The sequence below is a fragment of the Salarias fasciatus genome, chromosome 1 (genome assembly GCF_902148845.1).
Source record: "Salarias fasciatus chromosome 1, fSalaFa1.1, whole genome shotgun sequence".
Classification (NCBI taxonomy): Eukaryota; Metazoa; Chordata; class Actinopteri; order Blenniiformes; family Blenniidae; genus Salarias; species Salarias fasciatus.
The window spans coordinates 9333280-9348231 of record NC_043745.1 but is presented as its reverse complement, the minus strand read 5'-3'; the positions used below and the strand labels follow the sequence as shown (position 1 = coordinate 9348231).

Below are 14952 nucleotides of genomic sequence, written 5' to 3'. Positions count from 1 at the left end.
GGCATAAGGGGCACTAAATAAACAGATTCAGCTTTTGGGCAAAACAAATCCCCTCATCTTTAGTATATTTTCGTAAGTGTACGACTCCATAAGAGTGTGATCCTATAAGACAGCTGGAGTGCAAGGCTAAAATACAGAGAGGGAAAAAACGAAACTCAAGGGGCGAAGCAGAGCCGAGTTCTCATCTCTCCATGCAGAAGTAATAAATATGGCCTGTGTACTCATTAGCACCAAGCTGCATACAGTTTTGAGGAGCTTGTGCTTGATAAATAATGCAGCAGAGGAGCGTCTGTTTGATCCTTGAAACAAGAAAAACCTGGGGACCATTTTTCTTCAAAGCAAAGCAGTGCAGGTAAGCAGAGGCTCGCTGGCAGAGTCACAAACAGCAGAAACTGAGTCACGAGATTGTAACGTTGTTCCAGCGTGTGATAGTTTTCACTCTGTGACTCAGAATTGCAGATTTTTGCCTGTCAAAGTACTTTCCTGCTAAACGCTGAGTGTCAGATATTTATTTTCAGTGCCTTTATTTTCCTAACGAAGGCTAACTGGACGTGCCTTTTTCCTTCTCGGCACTGATCTGCTTTACATTCAGACAATATTGCGCTCCGTGAAATGAAGAACAGCGTCTGTCTTCACTAACTCAAAACAGTGAGGCTTCAGGCAAGCCTCTTGAGAAAACTCAAGAATTTTTAATATCCTCAAATAAAAAAGAAGTAAAAGAGGTTGGCCTCTGCATCTCATTCTTTGAAAGAAACTAATATATTACTGTCTATTTTGCCGTGCTTTATCCTTCCTAAACAGAACTTTCCGAAGATTTGCTTCATTTTTCCACACCACTGGGAAACCGGATTCGCCACAAATTACAAAAACACAATTAATTACAGAAACAAACGAGGGAGCAGCTGTCTGAGACTCCTCACTCATCGTAACCAATGAATATTGCACAATTGTAACTGGGTATTACAGGAACAATGACAGAAGGAAATTAGCTGTCAAATTTACTGCTTTGTATATTGTGCTCGTAACTCGGCTCTGTATTAAAGAGGACATGCAATACAAAGAAACCTGTCAGCGCACTGTGGGGGAAATATTACTTCCTATAATGACATCTGAGACCTGCAGGTTGTCAGAGATCCTGCATGAGCTCCTCCATCTGTCTCTGAAACATTTCTGGAAGGAAAAAAAAACAAAACATACCATCTGCATTTCACTCAGTCTTGCACCTTTAATGCAAAAAGCATCTTCACAGCATTCATTGTCATTCACCATGTATAATTTAGCTCTTGACTCTCTGAACCCAGGGAGGCGTTTCCTGTCACACGGCGAGGCTTTAGCTCCACGTAGCAGCAAGAGTCTCCTTGCCGTTTCTTCAGTAACAAAATGGAAATGTGCTGGGTTTGGGCGGAGCGGGAGGAGGTGACAGATGGATGGGATTCTGGACGATATGGGTCTCTTTCTTGAAGTCGCTCCCTCCCCGCCCGCCAAGTGGTTGTGGGAGTCCCAGAGGGCGAACCTGCGTCGATACGACTAGTCAGCGGCGGGAGGATTGCACTCCTGGCAGGACGTTGCTATTTATAATCACTCAACACCGGGGGAAAGTGTCCAGTACAGTTAGGAGCTCCTTATCTCTGGGCTCTGTCGATATTTTTCGGCGTAGGCGGGTAGCGATGCTATCGGAACGGTGGCTTCACGCGAGGCTCGCCACACGCGTTCAGACACACTCTGAATGCAGACTGACACCCGTCTCTTCCCACTAACTCTTCCTCTGGTTGCTGCCTAATCCAACGCACAGGCTCACAAACAGCATTCTCTCTTCCTCCCTGCAGTGTGTGTGCTGCATCAGTAAATTATTCAATAAATTATTCAACCGTGGATAATATATAATAAATTCACCGCAGAGTCTGATACGAACGCTCAAATGAAAAAGACGCTGAAACTCACTCATTTTTTTCTCTGACTGCTGTGAACAAAGAAACCAATACTTTTTCCGTGCACATATCCTCAACTTGGACATTTTAAGCACTTTTTGCATTTTTAATGCATTTTAACCTTTCCTCCTGACTTCCTCTGACCACGCATGCTGAGATGTGTTTGCACCGCTGACTCCGCTCTCGGCCCGGGCAGAGGGGAGCCGCGCATTAACAAACCAGCTGCGTCTCTTGACCCGTCAGCCAGGAGCATAATGTGCTGTGAGCTTCACCTCGTCATTGTGACCGGCCAGCAGGAAGCTCTCGGTGTCAGTGGGGTCTGCAGCAGATGCAGTGAGCTGCTGATAAGGCCGTCACAATGTGAGGCCACTTGCAGACTACTGCTGCTCCCACACGGAGCAGGGCAAGTTTGAAAAACTACTCTAAAGCAAATTAATAATGATGCCTCCAATCAGCCTCAACTAGTGCTCTAGAAATGGAGTGGTAATTAGTTTATGAGATGATTAGATGGATTCTTAGAAGATTAGCTGGCATCTTAGACAGGGAAAATGAGAATTGAAGAATTAACCAGAACAGGCCCAAATCAAATAAATTATTGGATTGTGTGTGAAAATGAGAGATGGCTTGGAGGAGATGAAGTGAAGCTCTGTGTGTCTGCTGGATCCTGGAAGGGCCAGGTGGTCTGTCTACGATTCTCTCCTGGTTCACTATGGCTCGTCTGCACCAGCATCACCATCATTAACCAATCATACTTTAATAGTCTTTGTTCTGCATTTAGGATGAGATGGACAGCTTGTGCTCGGGTGACCTGTCCATTGAGGGAATTAAACCCTTAAAGCGATACCTCAACATTTTGGAAAATTGGCCCATTTAGCACAATTACCTTAGTCATTTCCAACAGCAAACTTACTTCTTTTTTTGAGGGCGAGCTGTTGTTTATTCAGAGGTGAGTTGGAGAAGGTTTTCGGGACGGACACAATGGAAGTGGATGGTATTTTTGGTTCCCCCTCATCAAACTCATCAAATACACAATCCAACAACCCCAAAACACTTTGGTGGACACGTTATAATCCGCACATTCAACACGCTGTGGAATATTAATGCAAAATTACGAGATTGAGTTGTTTATGTGAAGATTGCTAAGACGGAACTACTTACTAAACATTGCGTCTGGGCGTAGTGATTTCAAAAGAAAAAGTAGTTCCCAGTATTTGCTTCAGTGTCGTAACGCTACAATATTATTTGTTGGTGTTCCACAGCGTAGTGAATGTGTGGATTATAACGTGTCCACCAAAGTGTTTTGGGGTTGTTGGATTGTGTATTTGATGAGTTTGACGAGGGGGAACAAAAATACCATCCACTTCCATCGTGTCCGTCCTGAAAACCTTCCCCGACTCGCCTCTGAATAAACAACAGCTCGCCCTCACAAAGAAAGTAAGTATGCTGCTCGAAATGACTAAGGAATTGCGCTAAATGGGCCAATTTGCCACAATGTTGAAGTATCGCTTTAAAATTATGATCCCAAGGCCATCACTGCCCCCTTTTTTATTTACCATACCTGGTTTTCTAAGCCATGAGGATCACTGTTATTTAAAATACTTTAATCTGATCTAAAAACAGTACACCATAGCTGCCAGCTGTGCTCTGCCCATCACACATCACCAGTGAACCATCTTTGTTATAAATGGAGCCCGGTTGGTCCAGCGGGTTGTTTCTCAGTCAGAATAATGCAGGTTCAATTTCTCATCACCCCCTGTCTGCATGAGGAAGCATCCTTGAGCAGGGCACTGAAACCCGTCCCTCCCAATGGGTGCACTGAGCGCCTCCATTAGTGTGTGTGGGTGAATGTGATTAACATCATGAAGGCTGCTAAATGAATGGAATATTTAAGTGAAATCTATTTACCATTTAAATGTCTGATGTAAGTAATCAAATTATACAGATATAATGTTTTTGCTTTTTTCATTATTTTATTCAAAGATGACGGTGAGGAGAAGGAAAATAATTGGCTCTAGCGATGTAGAAACGACATGTCACTTTTAATCATATTTCAGATCAGGGACATGCTACTTAAAGCATGTGTGTGTTTCACACTCTGAGCATTGAACGTGACACTTGACTTTAAACTCACATCATAAACGTCTTCTGTAAAACTCAGCAGCAGTTCTTAACTCAAAGTTTAACTTCTGATCTTTCACTTTAAAAGTTATGATTGAACTACTGTCGTCTATAGGAAAACAAGTTCAACTGTGCACTGAAAACATAGATCAAGGAGTTCCTTCTCAAAGATTACAATAGAGATTCCAAACTGGGAAAAACTGATTTGTTCCTTAAATGTACACATCTTATCTCTATCTTCAAGCGAGCTCTATTCACCGTCACTTAATGTTTCCACACTGTTGGATTGTTTTGAAAAAAAAAAAAAAAATCTCAGTACAGCCTTAAGTCAAATATTGACAGTCGCGACATGTGTCCACGTGAGACCCGTGCACCTCAGTCAACTCCGAAATCCTCCCAAATCAGCCAACCAGCCATCTTTTCCACATAATTAGCTTCAATCCAAACAAAACAGGTGCTGAAGTGCAGAGCGCACTAACATCAGGTTGTGGGCAGTAATGGTCTCTGGAGAAGTGGGTACACGCCTGGTTTTTTTCCCTCATTTTTTCAGAAACAGTGGCATAATATTTGCTCACTGTCACATATTTTCGGTATACTTTATTGGTTAGCGGTGATTGGATGGTCAGACCTCATGCTGAATGGTAAACTAAGATATCAACCAGTCAAATAACTGAATGCAGTGAAAATGAGGCAATTAGAGGCAGAGTGGGGCGGGTCATGGCTTCAGGGAAAAAGAAAATGCAAGCTGGCTCATAGATACTGCTGAGTGGTGCATGGGGGAGGATTTGGAAGGGGGTGTAGGGGGTATCTACCATATCCTGCACTGTACCTTTGGCTGTAGGTGTCGGATGCATGTTTACGAACATAAAGCAGGTAAAAGAAGTCATGCTCTTCAGTGGCGTCATCGCTCAGTCCCTCGGTTTGACTTAGATCAGGGCACGAGGGACACTGTGGTAAACTGCAGTCAAGGAGCACGAGTAGTTGAGCACTTCTAAAGTGACACAACACTGACATTTGTTCATTAATATACTGTATCTTTTGCTCAGAGATGCACTTTGAAACCAAACAGGGCCATGAGGAGCTCAAACATGTGGGTTTTCTGACCAGTGGAAAGCTCTCAGAGCTGCTCTCTCTGCCTGTCCTTTGACTGAGCCCGAAACCTGCATCACTTTTATATTTGGCTTATAATCATCAGACAGGAACAGTCAACTGAACCATTAAATCTTCCAGCTGAGTGGGATCTGCCTGTTAAATCAGCTGTGTCTGAGACAATTAAAGCTGTTCTGTGGCTCAAACAAGCAAACACACTCAGGTTTGTTCTTTACTTGTCCACAGAGGCTTACCTCAGCTACCCAAGCATGAGTGTGGCCAGTGAGTAGCTGCACTAGAGTACCTTGTTTTAAACAATGCACAATGTTTGGTGGCATTCAATAAAACATGTGACATTTTCTGTTTTTGCAACCGTAATTTGATGTGACAAAAAAAATAATGATGCATACATGTGAAGAACAAGGTTAAAATAGGCAAATGTGTTTGGATCTGGTTTATTTATATCACAGTAATCACACTGTTTTTCCGGAAAAACTGTAGGACATGTAGATTTCCATAAACAGTTCACATTTCTGTGTTGATAAACATGTTTGATGTGGCATTAGCTTTATGCAGAATGCTCTTCGAGGTGCCGTCTGAGAAATTTTTGATTTAAAGTCCCTGCTGAGGGATCCACAGTGGTGACCCGCTAGGATTTGAACCAGGTTCCCTTCCCTGCCTGCACCACTACCTTTTCAGAGGCTTTCCTGTCATAGTCACAGTCATTACATTTACAGGAATCTGTGTAGAAAGTAAGATGATAGCGAAAATGATTGATTGCACAGTCTTTCATCTCAGCTGGGCTGCACCAGTAATACGACCTAGAAATAAACTATAAACACCAAATCCAGGTTTCCCTCTTCATTTCATTCATTCAAATCAACTTTATTTAAACAGGTAATCTCATTGAGACCAGGGTTTCATTTTCAAGTATATTCTTGAAATATTCACATTTAATCAAAACCCATGAAAAAGTCTGAAATTCTTTGAGCGGTAATTATTTTGTTTAGACTTGTTTTGATAAAAACCCGTCTCTTCTCAAGCTGCATGATTTCTGAAGCTTTTTCTGTGTGTTTTCACAAACTCACGGTGTGGATTTGATGCTCATGTACGCAGCCAGCGATTGACAAATTTAAAACAGCAAATAAAGCACAAACTATTTTATTAAAATGTTTCTTTTTTTTAAGGCAGCCAAAAGTGTTGAAGCCTTTTTTGGTAATCCTTACACTTTGCAATGTAATCCAATGATAAGATTCTGACCCCTCGCTTTTAGCCTGTAGGCCATATGTTCCACGTTCAAAAATAAGACCAGCAGTTTTGGATGATAAAGCTAATCAGAGTCAAATAAAAACTCATAATTTCCCAGTTTTCCTGGTTTTCTACACCAGTTGTTTATGCATATTAAAATTATTTCTCATTTTGTACCACTTTTGGTACCTGGATACTTAAGATTACAGGAGATATTGCAGAAGGTTTCTTCCTGACGTTTGTCCACATTTCGTGTTTTTAGCATGATGAACAACTCAGTGCAGCACTGACTGAAGTCCTCTAAAATAGGGTCATGATCCACATCTAGCTTCCTCTAGAACCTTATGCATTGATTACGTATGTTTGAAGATGCTTTTTGTGAGAAAGAATATTACTATATTTAAATATTCATAATATTTACAGAATAATTGGATGGAACAATTGAACAACCCAGTCTGCAAAGAACCAACAATCCAGGAAGTTAACATGAAGCTATGATACTCGTCTCACTGTCTCTCAGTTACTTAGTTGACAGATGAAGGTGAAGCAGCAGAATCTATTAATCAGAAGCTAAATTTAAGCTGCTGCGATGAGCCTAAAGACTTAAACGCTTATCAGCTGTGGTACGATGACATGTGGATGAACCCCTTTCAGTACAACTGCCAAACGCACAAAAGACACACATGCATTCTGCTATCACACATGCAAGATTCATGACTTAGCGTCTTTAGCGATTACCGTGAAAATGACCTGAATGTAACCGGCACTGTCCAAACGTGCAATTATTCTCTTTTACAAAGGCGCCGTAATAAGGATGCAAAGCTCAAAGTGGAGTATTTATAAACCCTTGATATTAAACCCATTAGAAGCTTTGGCTATTATAGTTCACAAGTGTGGCTGGAGAATGAATATGGTATTAAGTTGTGTCACAGAGAACAAGAGAGCTCTTTAATATTCTTTCTAATGTTGGAATAGTTTCACCACATAAAAGTGTCTCCCACTGAAAAACTGATATAAATGCTCATTTATGCTGTTTTTAACAACACCGCCCTGCTGGGATCGGGGGGTCTCCCTGCAGCGGAAACGTACACAGGGACTCCTGCCATCACACTGCCACAGCTTAAAGAAAATATTCCCATTTTAATAATATAACCATTACACAGATGGCGTGCGTGGAAGAGCTGTGCAGCGAGCGCTAAAGACAGCTCCCTCAAGTTTCCCTGCAAATTTATTTTTACGGGTGCAGAGCTGCTCGCCCAGCAGGCCGGTGCTTCATAACTGCTGGCGATGCCCCCAGCAAAGTCCGAGCTGGCCCAGCTGCCACGCCAGACGCCCCTAAAGTCATTTCACAGGAGCCAGAGGTTTAAAAGCAGCCAGATCGACGGCTGCTATATCGGTCCGCTCTCTCGCAAAAGGCGCTAAATTCTTCAACTCAGCGAGGCGTTGCTGCTTTGCGGCGCTCACCGTTGCTAACCGTGTGACACAGTGCAGGAGAACACGAATCAGAACCTATATAAACAAGGCTCTATGCATGAGTCTGGAGGCTCAGCGGCTTCATCTCGTCTCTGAGCGCACTGCTAAGACCACTCCATCCTCGCCTGGATGTAAAAAGGCTGGTGTGGAGGCCCGAGGCTGCACAGGGGACAGCAGAGCTGTTAATGCTCCGCAGAGAGAAAAAAAAAAAGAAAAAAAAAAGAGGAAAAGAATAGAAGCAAAAACAAAAACACATAAACAAAATGGCACAGGAGAGCAACAGCCTCCACCCATTAGAATTATGTTTTTGTTAGCAGCCCCTCAGGCTTTATTTAGGGTTGTTTTGAACCTAATTAGAGACCGAGTCAAAAGAATTGTGAACATCCGCAACTAAATTTACTTTTCAGTCAAGTGAAGTTCCTGTGTCGTGTCGGCTTCAAGTGGAATCTACTGATCTGTGAAGGACTCAAGAGATTTTACCTTCAAGAGATTCAATCTGGAATGCTTTTTTGTTGATCAACGATCAAATACAACAAAAACTGTGAGCAGTACCTGACAAAACGTCTCTTCTTCTCATGTAATGAAGCTGACAAGCTAACAAACCAGCCCCATCCAGTCTTATCATTTTCTTACTCAACCAACCAAGTCACTCTAACATTCTAGTCCACCCTCAATAAGCTCAAAAAGGACAATTTAAAAAGAAACTTAATGAGGCATCCTTTCAAAAGACATCACAGAATACCCGCTTGCAGTCGAACCACGGAAATCATGATGCCATCCAAGTCTTACCCTGTAGTAGTCGCTGCTGTAGATGTCCCGGGACATGCCGAAGTCTCCGATCTTGACCAGCAGGCCGTTGCCCACCAGGCAGTTGCGAGTTGCCAGATCTCTGTGCACAAAGTGCTGGGAGGCCAGGTAGACCATGCCTGAGGCGATCTGGGTGGCGATGTGCAGCATCTGCGAGAGGCCGAGCTCCCCGTTGGACTGCAGCGGCTGACCGTCGACCAGGATCATGGCGTCGGGGCCGTGGGCTCTGCAGGAGAAATAATGACGGGGAGGTAGTATTGACGACAGGGTTCTCTGGTGTGAGGTTCAACTTCAACAGCAGCGATCGCAGGATGACAAAACTGTTTTTCTGCAACATAAGAAAATACTGCAGCAGTGACTAAAAGCGTTGTTTTGTCACCGAACACTGACCAATCACAACTTCACCAGTTCCCTGTATTATCAAGGAAGACTGATGAAGGATAACACAGCAGTAATCGATCAGTCATCGATCAACATTCTCTGTGTATTTGTTCACTCACTGATTGATCACTGCTGCTCTGGAGTACACATAGATCAATGGGATGATAAATCCATTATTGGTCACGATGGCAAAGCGAAATAGTAAAACGCCTTGATCAAAAATCAGTTGTTCATTGAAGTATTGGATATGAGGTTCGACCTCCCCACAGCAACTCATCAAACACAAGATAAAGTGAAACATCCATGTGTGTTCATCATTTCACAGGTTTCTGCTCTTCTGGGAGGTTTAAGCACTGAAATATTGACATGAGAGTGTTCCTGATGCGTATGTGAGAGGCACAAAAAAAATAAATATGGCATCACAACCGACTATACATTTGACATTAAGTGCTGATGTGCATCATAATTAATCAGTGGAAACTCATTAACTAATTCCATGTCTTCATCCAGGCAGCCCTGCGGCTCTGTTTCTATACGACACACTCTATAGGCTGCAGCTTATAAAATCCTTACGATACTTAATTAAAGAAGCGTATAGTCACTTCCGCTGATACATACTTTCATTTATAGATAGCAGACGGTGCTATTTCTTCTTTTCCAAAGTTTTATGCTCTCCCTTTAATAACTGAACGTGGGTAACATTACATTATTGTGGGGCAGAACAGAACCAGCCACTTTAAGAAGCAACCCAAAGCTTCTTACAGCACTGAGACTCCCTCATCCTGCCAGGAGTCTTACCTTTTACTATCTGCTGCGGTTAATTAACATAATAAAGAGTGGAAAGTATTAGAAATATTAACATATTAACTATAACCTGAAAGCGCTCAAGCAGCTTTAATAGCAGTGATAAATTGTTATGTCTCTGCTCTGTGTTGATTAATTCTTTGGCTGTAATGTGAGCTCAAAGCAAAACTTTCACGTATTGCAACTGAATTTTTAACTGGGGAGCAGGAATTTCATCGAGGTCCCCAAAAACCCAACCGGAATAGTTTTACTGCAGCTTTCAAGGAGACGATGAAAAACTAATTTCATTTGAAAAGTTCCCACTGTTCTCATCACCCTCTCATTACTGTGATTACACAAAAAGGCGCCATGTGGGGAAGACAGCAGCTTGTGCACATTATCTTTCCATCTCCATCTTGGATTTCTGCTGCAACGTCTTGCTCTTTGCTTAAAGTGTGCAATAATTCATCTCCTCTGTAGGGGGATTAGCACTGCTTTTTGTCTCTCCTTTCCACATTTTACTTCACACAGATCCCTCAGCGGCAGGATAAGCCCAAAGCTGTTCTCTGTTTATACAAAGGTCGCGCCGGACGGATACGTCAGACCCTCCGTGCGCCCCTATTGATTCGCCCCGCGCATCTCATCTCTTAAATGTGACCAACAGGACCAACAGACCAAGAATCCGCCACGTCTTGCACCTTGCATGAAAGAATTTCATCATTCGGGACATTGCCTTTCATTTCAGGAATGATTTCCCAACAGAAAGTCTTCACGCGCTCTTGAATTCACGCACACGCACACTTACACATCAAATCGCAACGTGTCATCTTTTCAACTTTTGCTCAAATTTCAAAAACAAGATCGACCACACGCGCACACACACACACACGCATGCACACGCACACTCTGCTGCTGTCAACGCACTTGAAACAGCACACTTCTATCCCAGACTCCTCCTGTGCACGCTGACATCGGCTCCAGAGAAGCTTCCCATTACCAAAGCACTCGCTGTACCGGCATCGTGTCGCTTTTGTTGAGTCTTATCAGAGGTCACTTCCCACGGTACAGTCTGACATTACTGAACAAAAGCTTTAAAGCACTCATGTTTGCTAACCCAGAAGGCTGTGGAGCCAGCTGCATGTTAGGCAAGCAGCAGGAGTTTGACAGTGGAATCCTGGATTTCTTGGATTCCCAAAGTTTTTTTCTTCACACACTGTCAATCAGTTCCATCTCACAGTCCAGCCGGGCTTCCACCCCGAAGGGAGATGGCACATTCCCAGGCTTTCATGCACGGAGTGGTACTCCGCAGTAGAGGAACTGACCTGAGAAATTTGTTGAGGTCTCCGTGCTTCATGTACTCAAACACCATGATGAGAGGGTCTCCGTCCACACACACTCCGTAGAACTTGACAATGTGGTCGTGCTGCAGGTTAGTCAGCAGCTCCGCCTCCCTCTGGAAGTCCTTCCTGGCAGACAAGTTGGGGTCCTTGAGTGTCTGTAGGAAAGAAAAAACAGACTGGATGGTTTGGTTTGTTGCAAGGAGTGACTTAGTGTCAATGGCTGCTGCGATTCATCTGCTGGAGTAGTTAATGTTAATCCTTCATTTTTCCCATGTCAACACAAAGCTCAAGAATATAATTCAGAATTTCTTAACTCGGAATAAACCAATCTGGAAATAAAAAAACATCCATTTAATCACACTGAATGTCTGTCTGTCATGTTGTTTTCTCTCTTTATAAACCCTCACTCCAACCGGAACAGCGGAAAGATGCCAGCCCGAAGTCTGGTCCTGCAGGTTTCCTCCTGTTAAAAGGGAGATTTTCCTTTCCTCTCTCACCTATACTGTACATACTTGCTCATGTGGAATTGTTGGGTTTTTTCTCTGTAAAGTTACCTTGAGAATAAATATGAATATAAATATAAGGTGAATTTAATTGAGGAACAGAACAGGAATACGGCTAAGCTCCCGTACAGCAGAAGAATGAATATGTATTCTGCATACCTATATATGAAAGGTATGTTGTCATTACAGCTAAGGTGGCAATGCACTGTCCACAGAATGGATGCTGAGGGTGGTCATAACAGTGGTACATGGAGAGCTCAGTCTCTTCTCAGCTGTTACATACAGTACATTAAAAAGCTTGAGAATCATGCCCCTAAAACATGAGCAGACTCCTAAAGGCTCCTCATCACACCATACAGATCCTTTGAAGGTGTTTTTAGTGCAAACCTTTAATTGACATGAAAGAGACATTTAGTGTGCATCATGACTCATTTGTGAGGTTCATGGACTTCATTGATGCACCATTTTTATGCATTGAGGCAGGTGGATGGGAAAAAAACACCAGTGCCAGGAACCCATGGAAAGAGAACAAATAATGGGCGGCAGTGCAATGGTTAGTGCTCTCGGGTTTTTCAGGTTTTTCAGGGAGTACTTCACTTTCAACCCTTAACTGCGCCATGTTCTAATCATGAGTGTGTATGTGGTTGTCTGTCTCTCCAATACTCTGATACCTGAGACTGGCGGCCTGTTGGGGGCATAGCCCGCTCTTGCACATAACTGGCTAGGATTAGCTTTAGCACCCAGAAATCCTGCACAGGATGAAGTGGTATAGAAGATGGATGGATGATTGAGTTCTTGTGCAAGTCTTATCAGTCAGGTTCTAATCAGAAGAACCATAAACATGAGACACGACAAGAGCCAATGTCCTCAATGAGGGCTGATTTACACTGCAACTTGACTGTTTCAGGACGTTAAGGGTGAGCTGGTTCTGCTCATGTTGGAACTTGTATGTATCTAATGCGGGTGAGCAACGTTCAGGGAGCTGCAGTCAGAGCTGGTGGGACTCCCTGCACACACAACTAACTGATCTTACTGGTGAAAGGATTAAGGGGAGTACCTTGAACTCTTTTGAAGTAGGGTGAACATAAAATACCAGATCTTGACGGGCTGTCAAGTAAAGCCACCAGTATCAGAAAAAAGGTGGAAGGAAAGTCAACGAACAGCAGTAACATGCCTCTTGCAGGCTCTCGTGGTGGGAAGGAAAAGTCACCCGGCACTTCTGAGCTGCTGCTGTTGATCTTCTCGGTTTTAAGTCGTGCTTTCTCAGCCTACTGCTGACATTACAGACGAAATGACCTTGGGATGGAAATGCATTTGCCTGTATGTGCTGCGCCGACAGTGCAGTGCTGGAGGTGGGTGACTTCTACAGCAGAGTCGGTAAAATGGCCATAAAATTCTATTACCAAATCAAGCCACACTCTTAAGGAAATGTTTCCTGTCTGGGCATTCCTCCAAAACAATACCTTCAAAGTGCTCGCCAACAATAAATTGAGGCAAAGCACAGGAATGAATTTTCTTTTTTGTTGACCTTAAAGTATATTCAAAGAGCTTTTGCCTCTTTTATCACAGGAAGTAACAGGCGCAGATCAAAATGCACTCTGTATTGTGTTTTGAAGAGGTCATGGTGGAGGAGATCTTGCTTATTAGTTGCTCCTGGAAGAGTAAGAGAAGAAAATGACAGCTAGATACTCCATCACCTTCATCTCAACTCTTTCACTAACTTCTTCTGTCCTCAAGGTCAGGGTGATTCTCTCACTCTGTTTTTTTTTTTTTTTTTAAACCGTCCCCCAGGCAGCTTTGCTGAGTCCGCAACCTTTTATTCTGAACTGCCCTGCTTCACATTCATAGGGTTCTTCATATTCACACTGGGAGCTGCCAAGCACAACTTAATATTGAGCTGCCATGCAGGGACAAGGCTTCGAAATGCTTGAGTGTCTTTAAAACATATCATCAAGCTTGCTGGGATATTAACTTTGAAGTTATGTCACATTCGTGGAGCCAATATTGCAGTTGGGCAGAAGTCACTGATCTCTGAATGATAGAGTTTAAGAAGGGAATAAAAGGAAGGTAGAGGTTAGGACACCAAACCCAGAAAAAAAAAAAAAAAACTTTCATTCTAAAAACTGCTAAATACTCAATTCTAATACTGTGATTTAATTATGAGACATTTGGATCTCAGTATCCTAACTGTTCAAGATCAAGTTACAGTCTGTTTTTTTTTTTTTTTCTTTTTCTTTTAAGTCTAACCCCTCATGCACACTGGATGCGGTCCGGCTCCGGAACGGCTCCGGTCCAGCTCCGGTCCGGTATACCACAGCACTGTGATTCACACCGCCTGCGGTGTCTCCGCAGTCCGCTGAAGAAGGTTTCCAGATCTGTCGTTATCCCCCTTAAACAATTTGAAACCGTTTTACTCAATAGAAAGCAGCCCAAAATGCCATCTCGGTTGAAAATGCACGTTAAAACTGTATTTTTATAATAACAAACACGTCATGAACAATTAATCATTTCATCGACCCGTCCGACGTGTTCAAAAAAAGAAGCTTGATTTGGCAGAAACCTGCCCAATCTGGCAACACGGAGCTGCTCCGGTCACAGAGCTGTTTTGAGCCATTTTGGAGTCATTTGACTTTATAGAAGTGACGAAGTGCAAAACCGTTCATTCTTCTAAAGCGTATAATGACTACATGACGTTGTTTGTTCTGTATTCTACCAGAAGAAGTAAAAAAATAGAATATTAAGGCAAAAACACGACAGATTTTATTTTGAAGTCACTTATTTTGGAACACGTATCGCGTTTCCTTCCGGGCACCCGACTTGCTTCTGTCTGAATTGATGCGGTAGGGCTGCGGCATGCGGAAAAATAGGATCTTTGCGGAAAGAGACCGGAGCTCCGCAGAGGCTCCGGAGCCGGACCGGAGCCGGACCGCAGCCGGACCGCGGCCGGTGTGCATCACAGCATTGATTTTAATGACTACGGATTAGCTGCGGTGTCCGGACCGGAGCCGTTCCGGAGCCGGACCGCATCCAGTGTGCATCGGGGGTTAGGCCTTGTTTGCAAGACGTTTTCATGTGAGAATGAAAAACTTTCATTGCATTTTGATGTTTGTTTACACAACAATGGTGCTTGTAGCCATTGCAAACACAACTTTATGAAAATGCTTCTTCAGATGTAAATGCTTCAACTTTGTCTCTGTCTAGACTAGTGGTGTCCAACCCTGTTCCTGGAGAGCCTCTGTCCTGCATGTTTTAGCTCTTTCCCTGCTTCAACACACCTGGTTG

General features: G+C 43.2%; 1 protein-coding gene across 3 annotated transcripts in view; it reads right to left on the bottom strand.

Moving 5' to 3' along the window:
- ntrk3b (neurotrophic tyrosine kinase, receptor, type 3b) overlaps positions 1-14952 on the bottom strand; it is a 256702-nt gene that overhangs the window by 12724 nt on the left and 229026 nt on the right. For all 3 annotated transcript variants that reach the window (XM_030091636.1, XM_030091644.1, XM_030091651.1), the window contains 2 exons: positions 11150-11322; positions 8646-8889 (listed from right to left, as the gene is read on the bottom strand). In XM_030091636.1, the coding sequence (XP_029947496.1) occupies positions 8646-8889; positions 11150-11322 (417 nt within the window). The remainder of the gene's footprint in view (positions 1-8645; positions 8890-11149; positions 11323-14952) is intronic.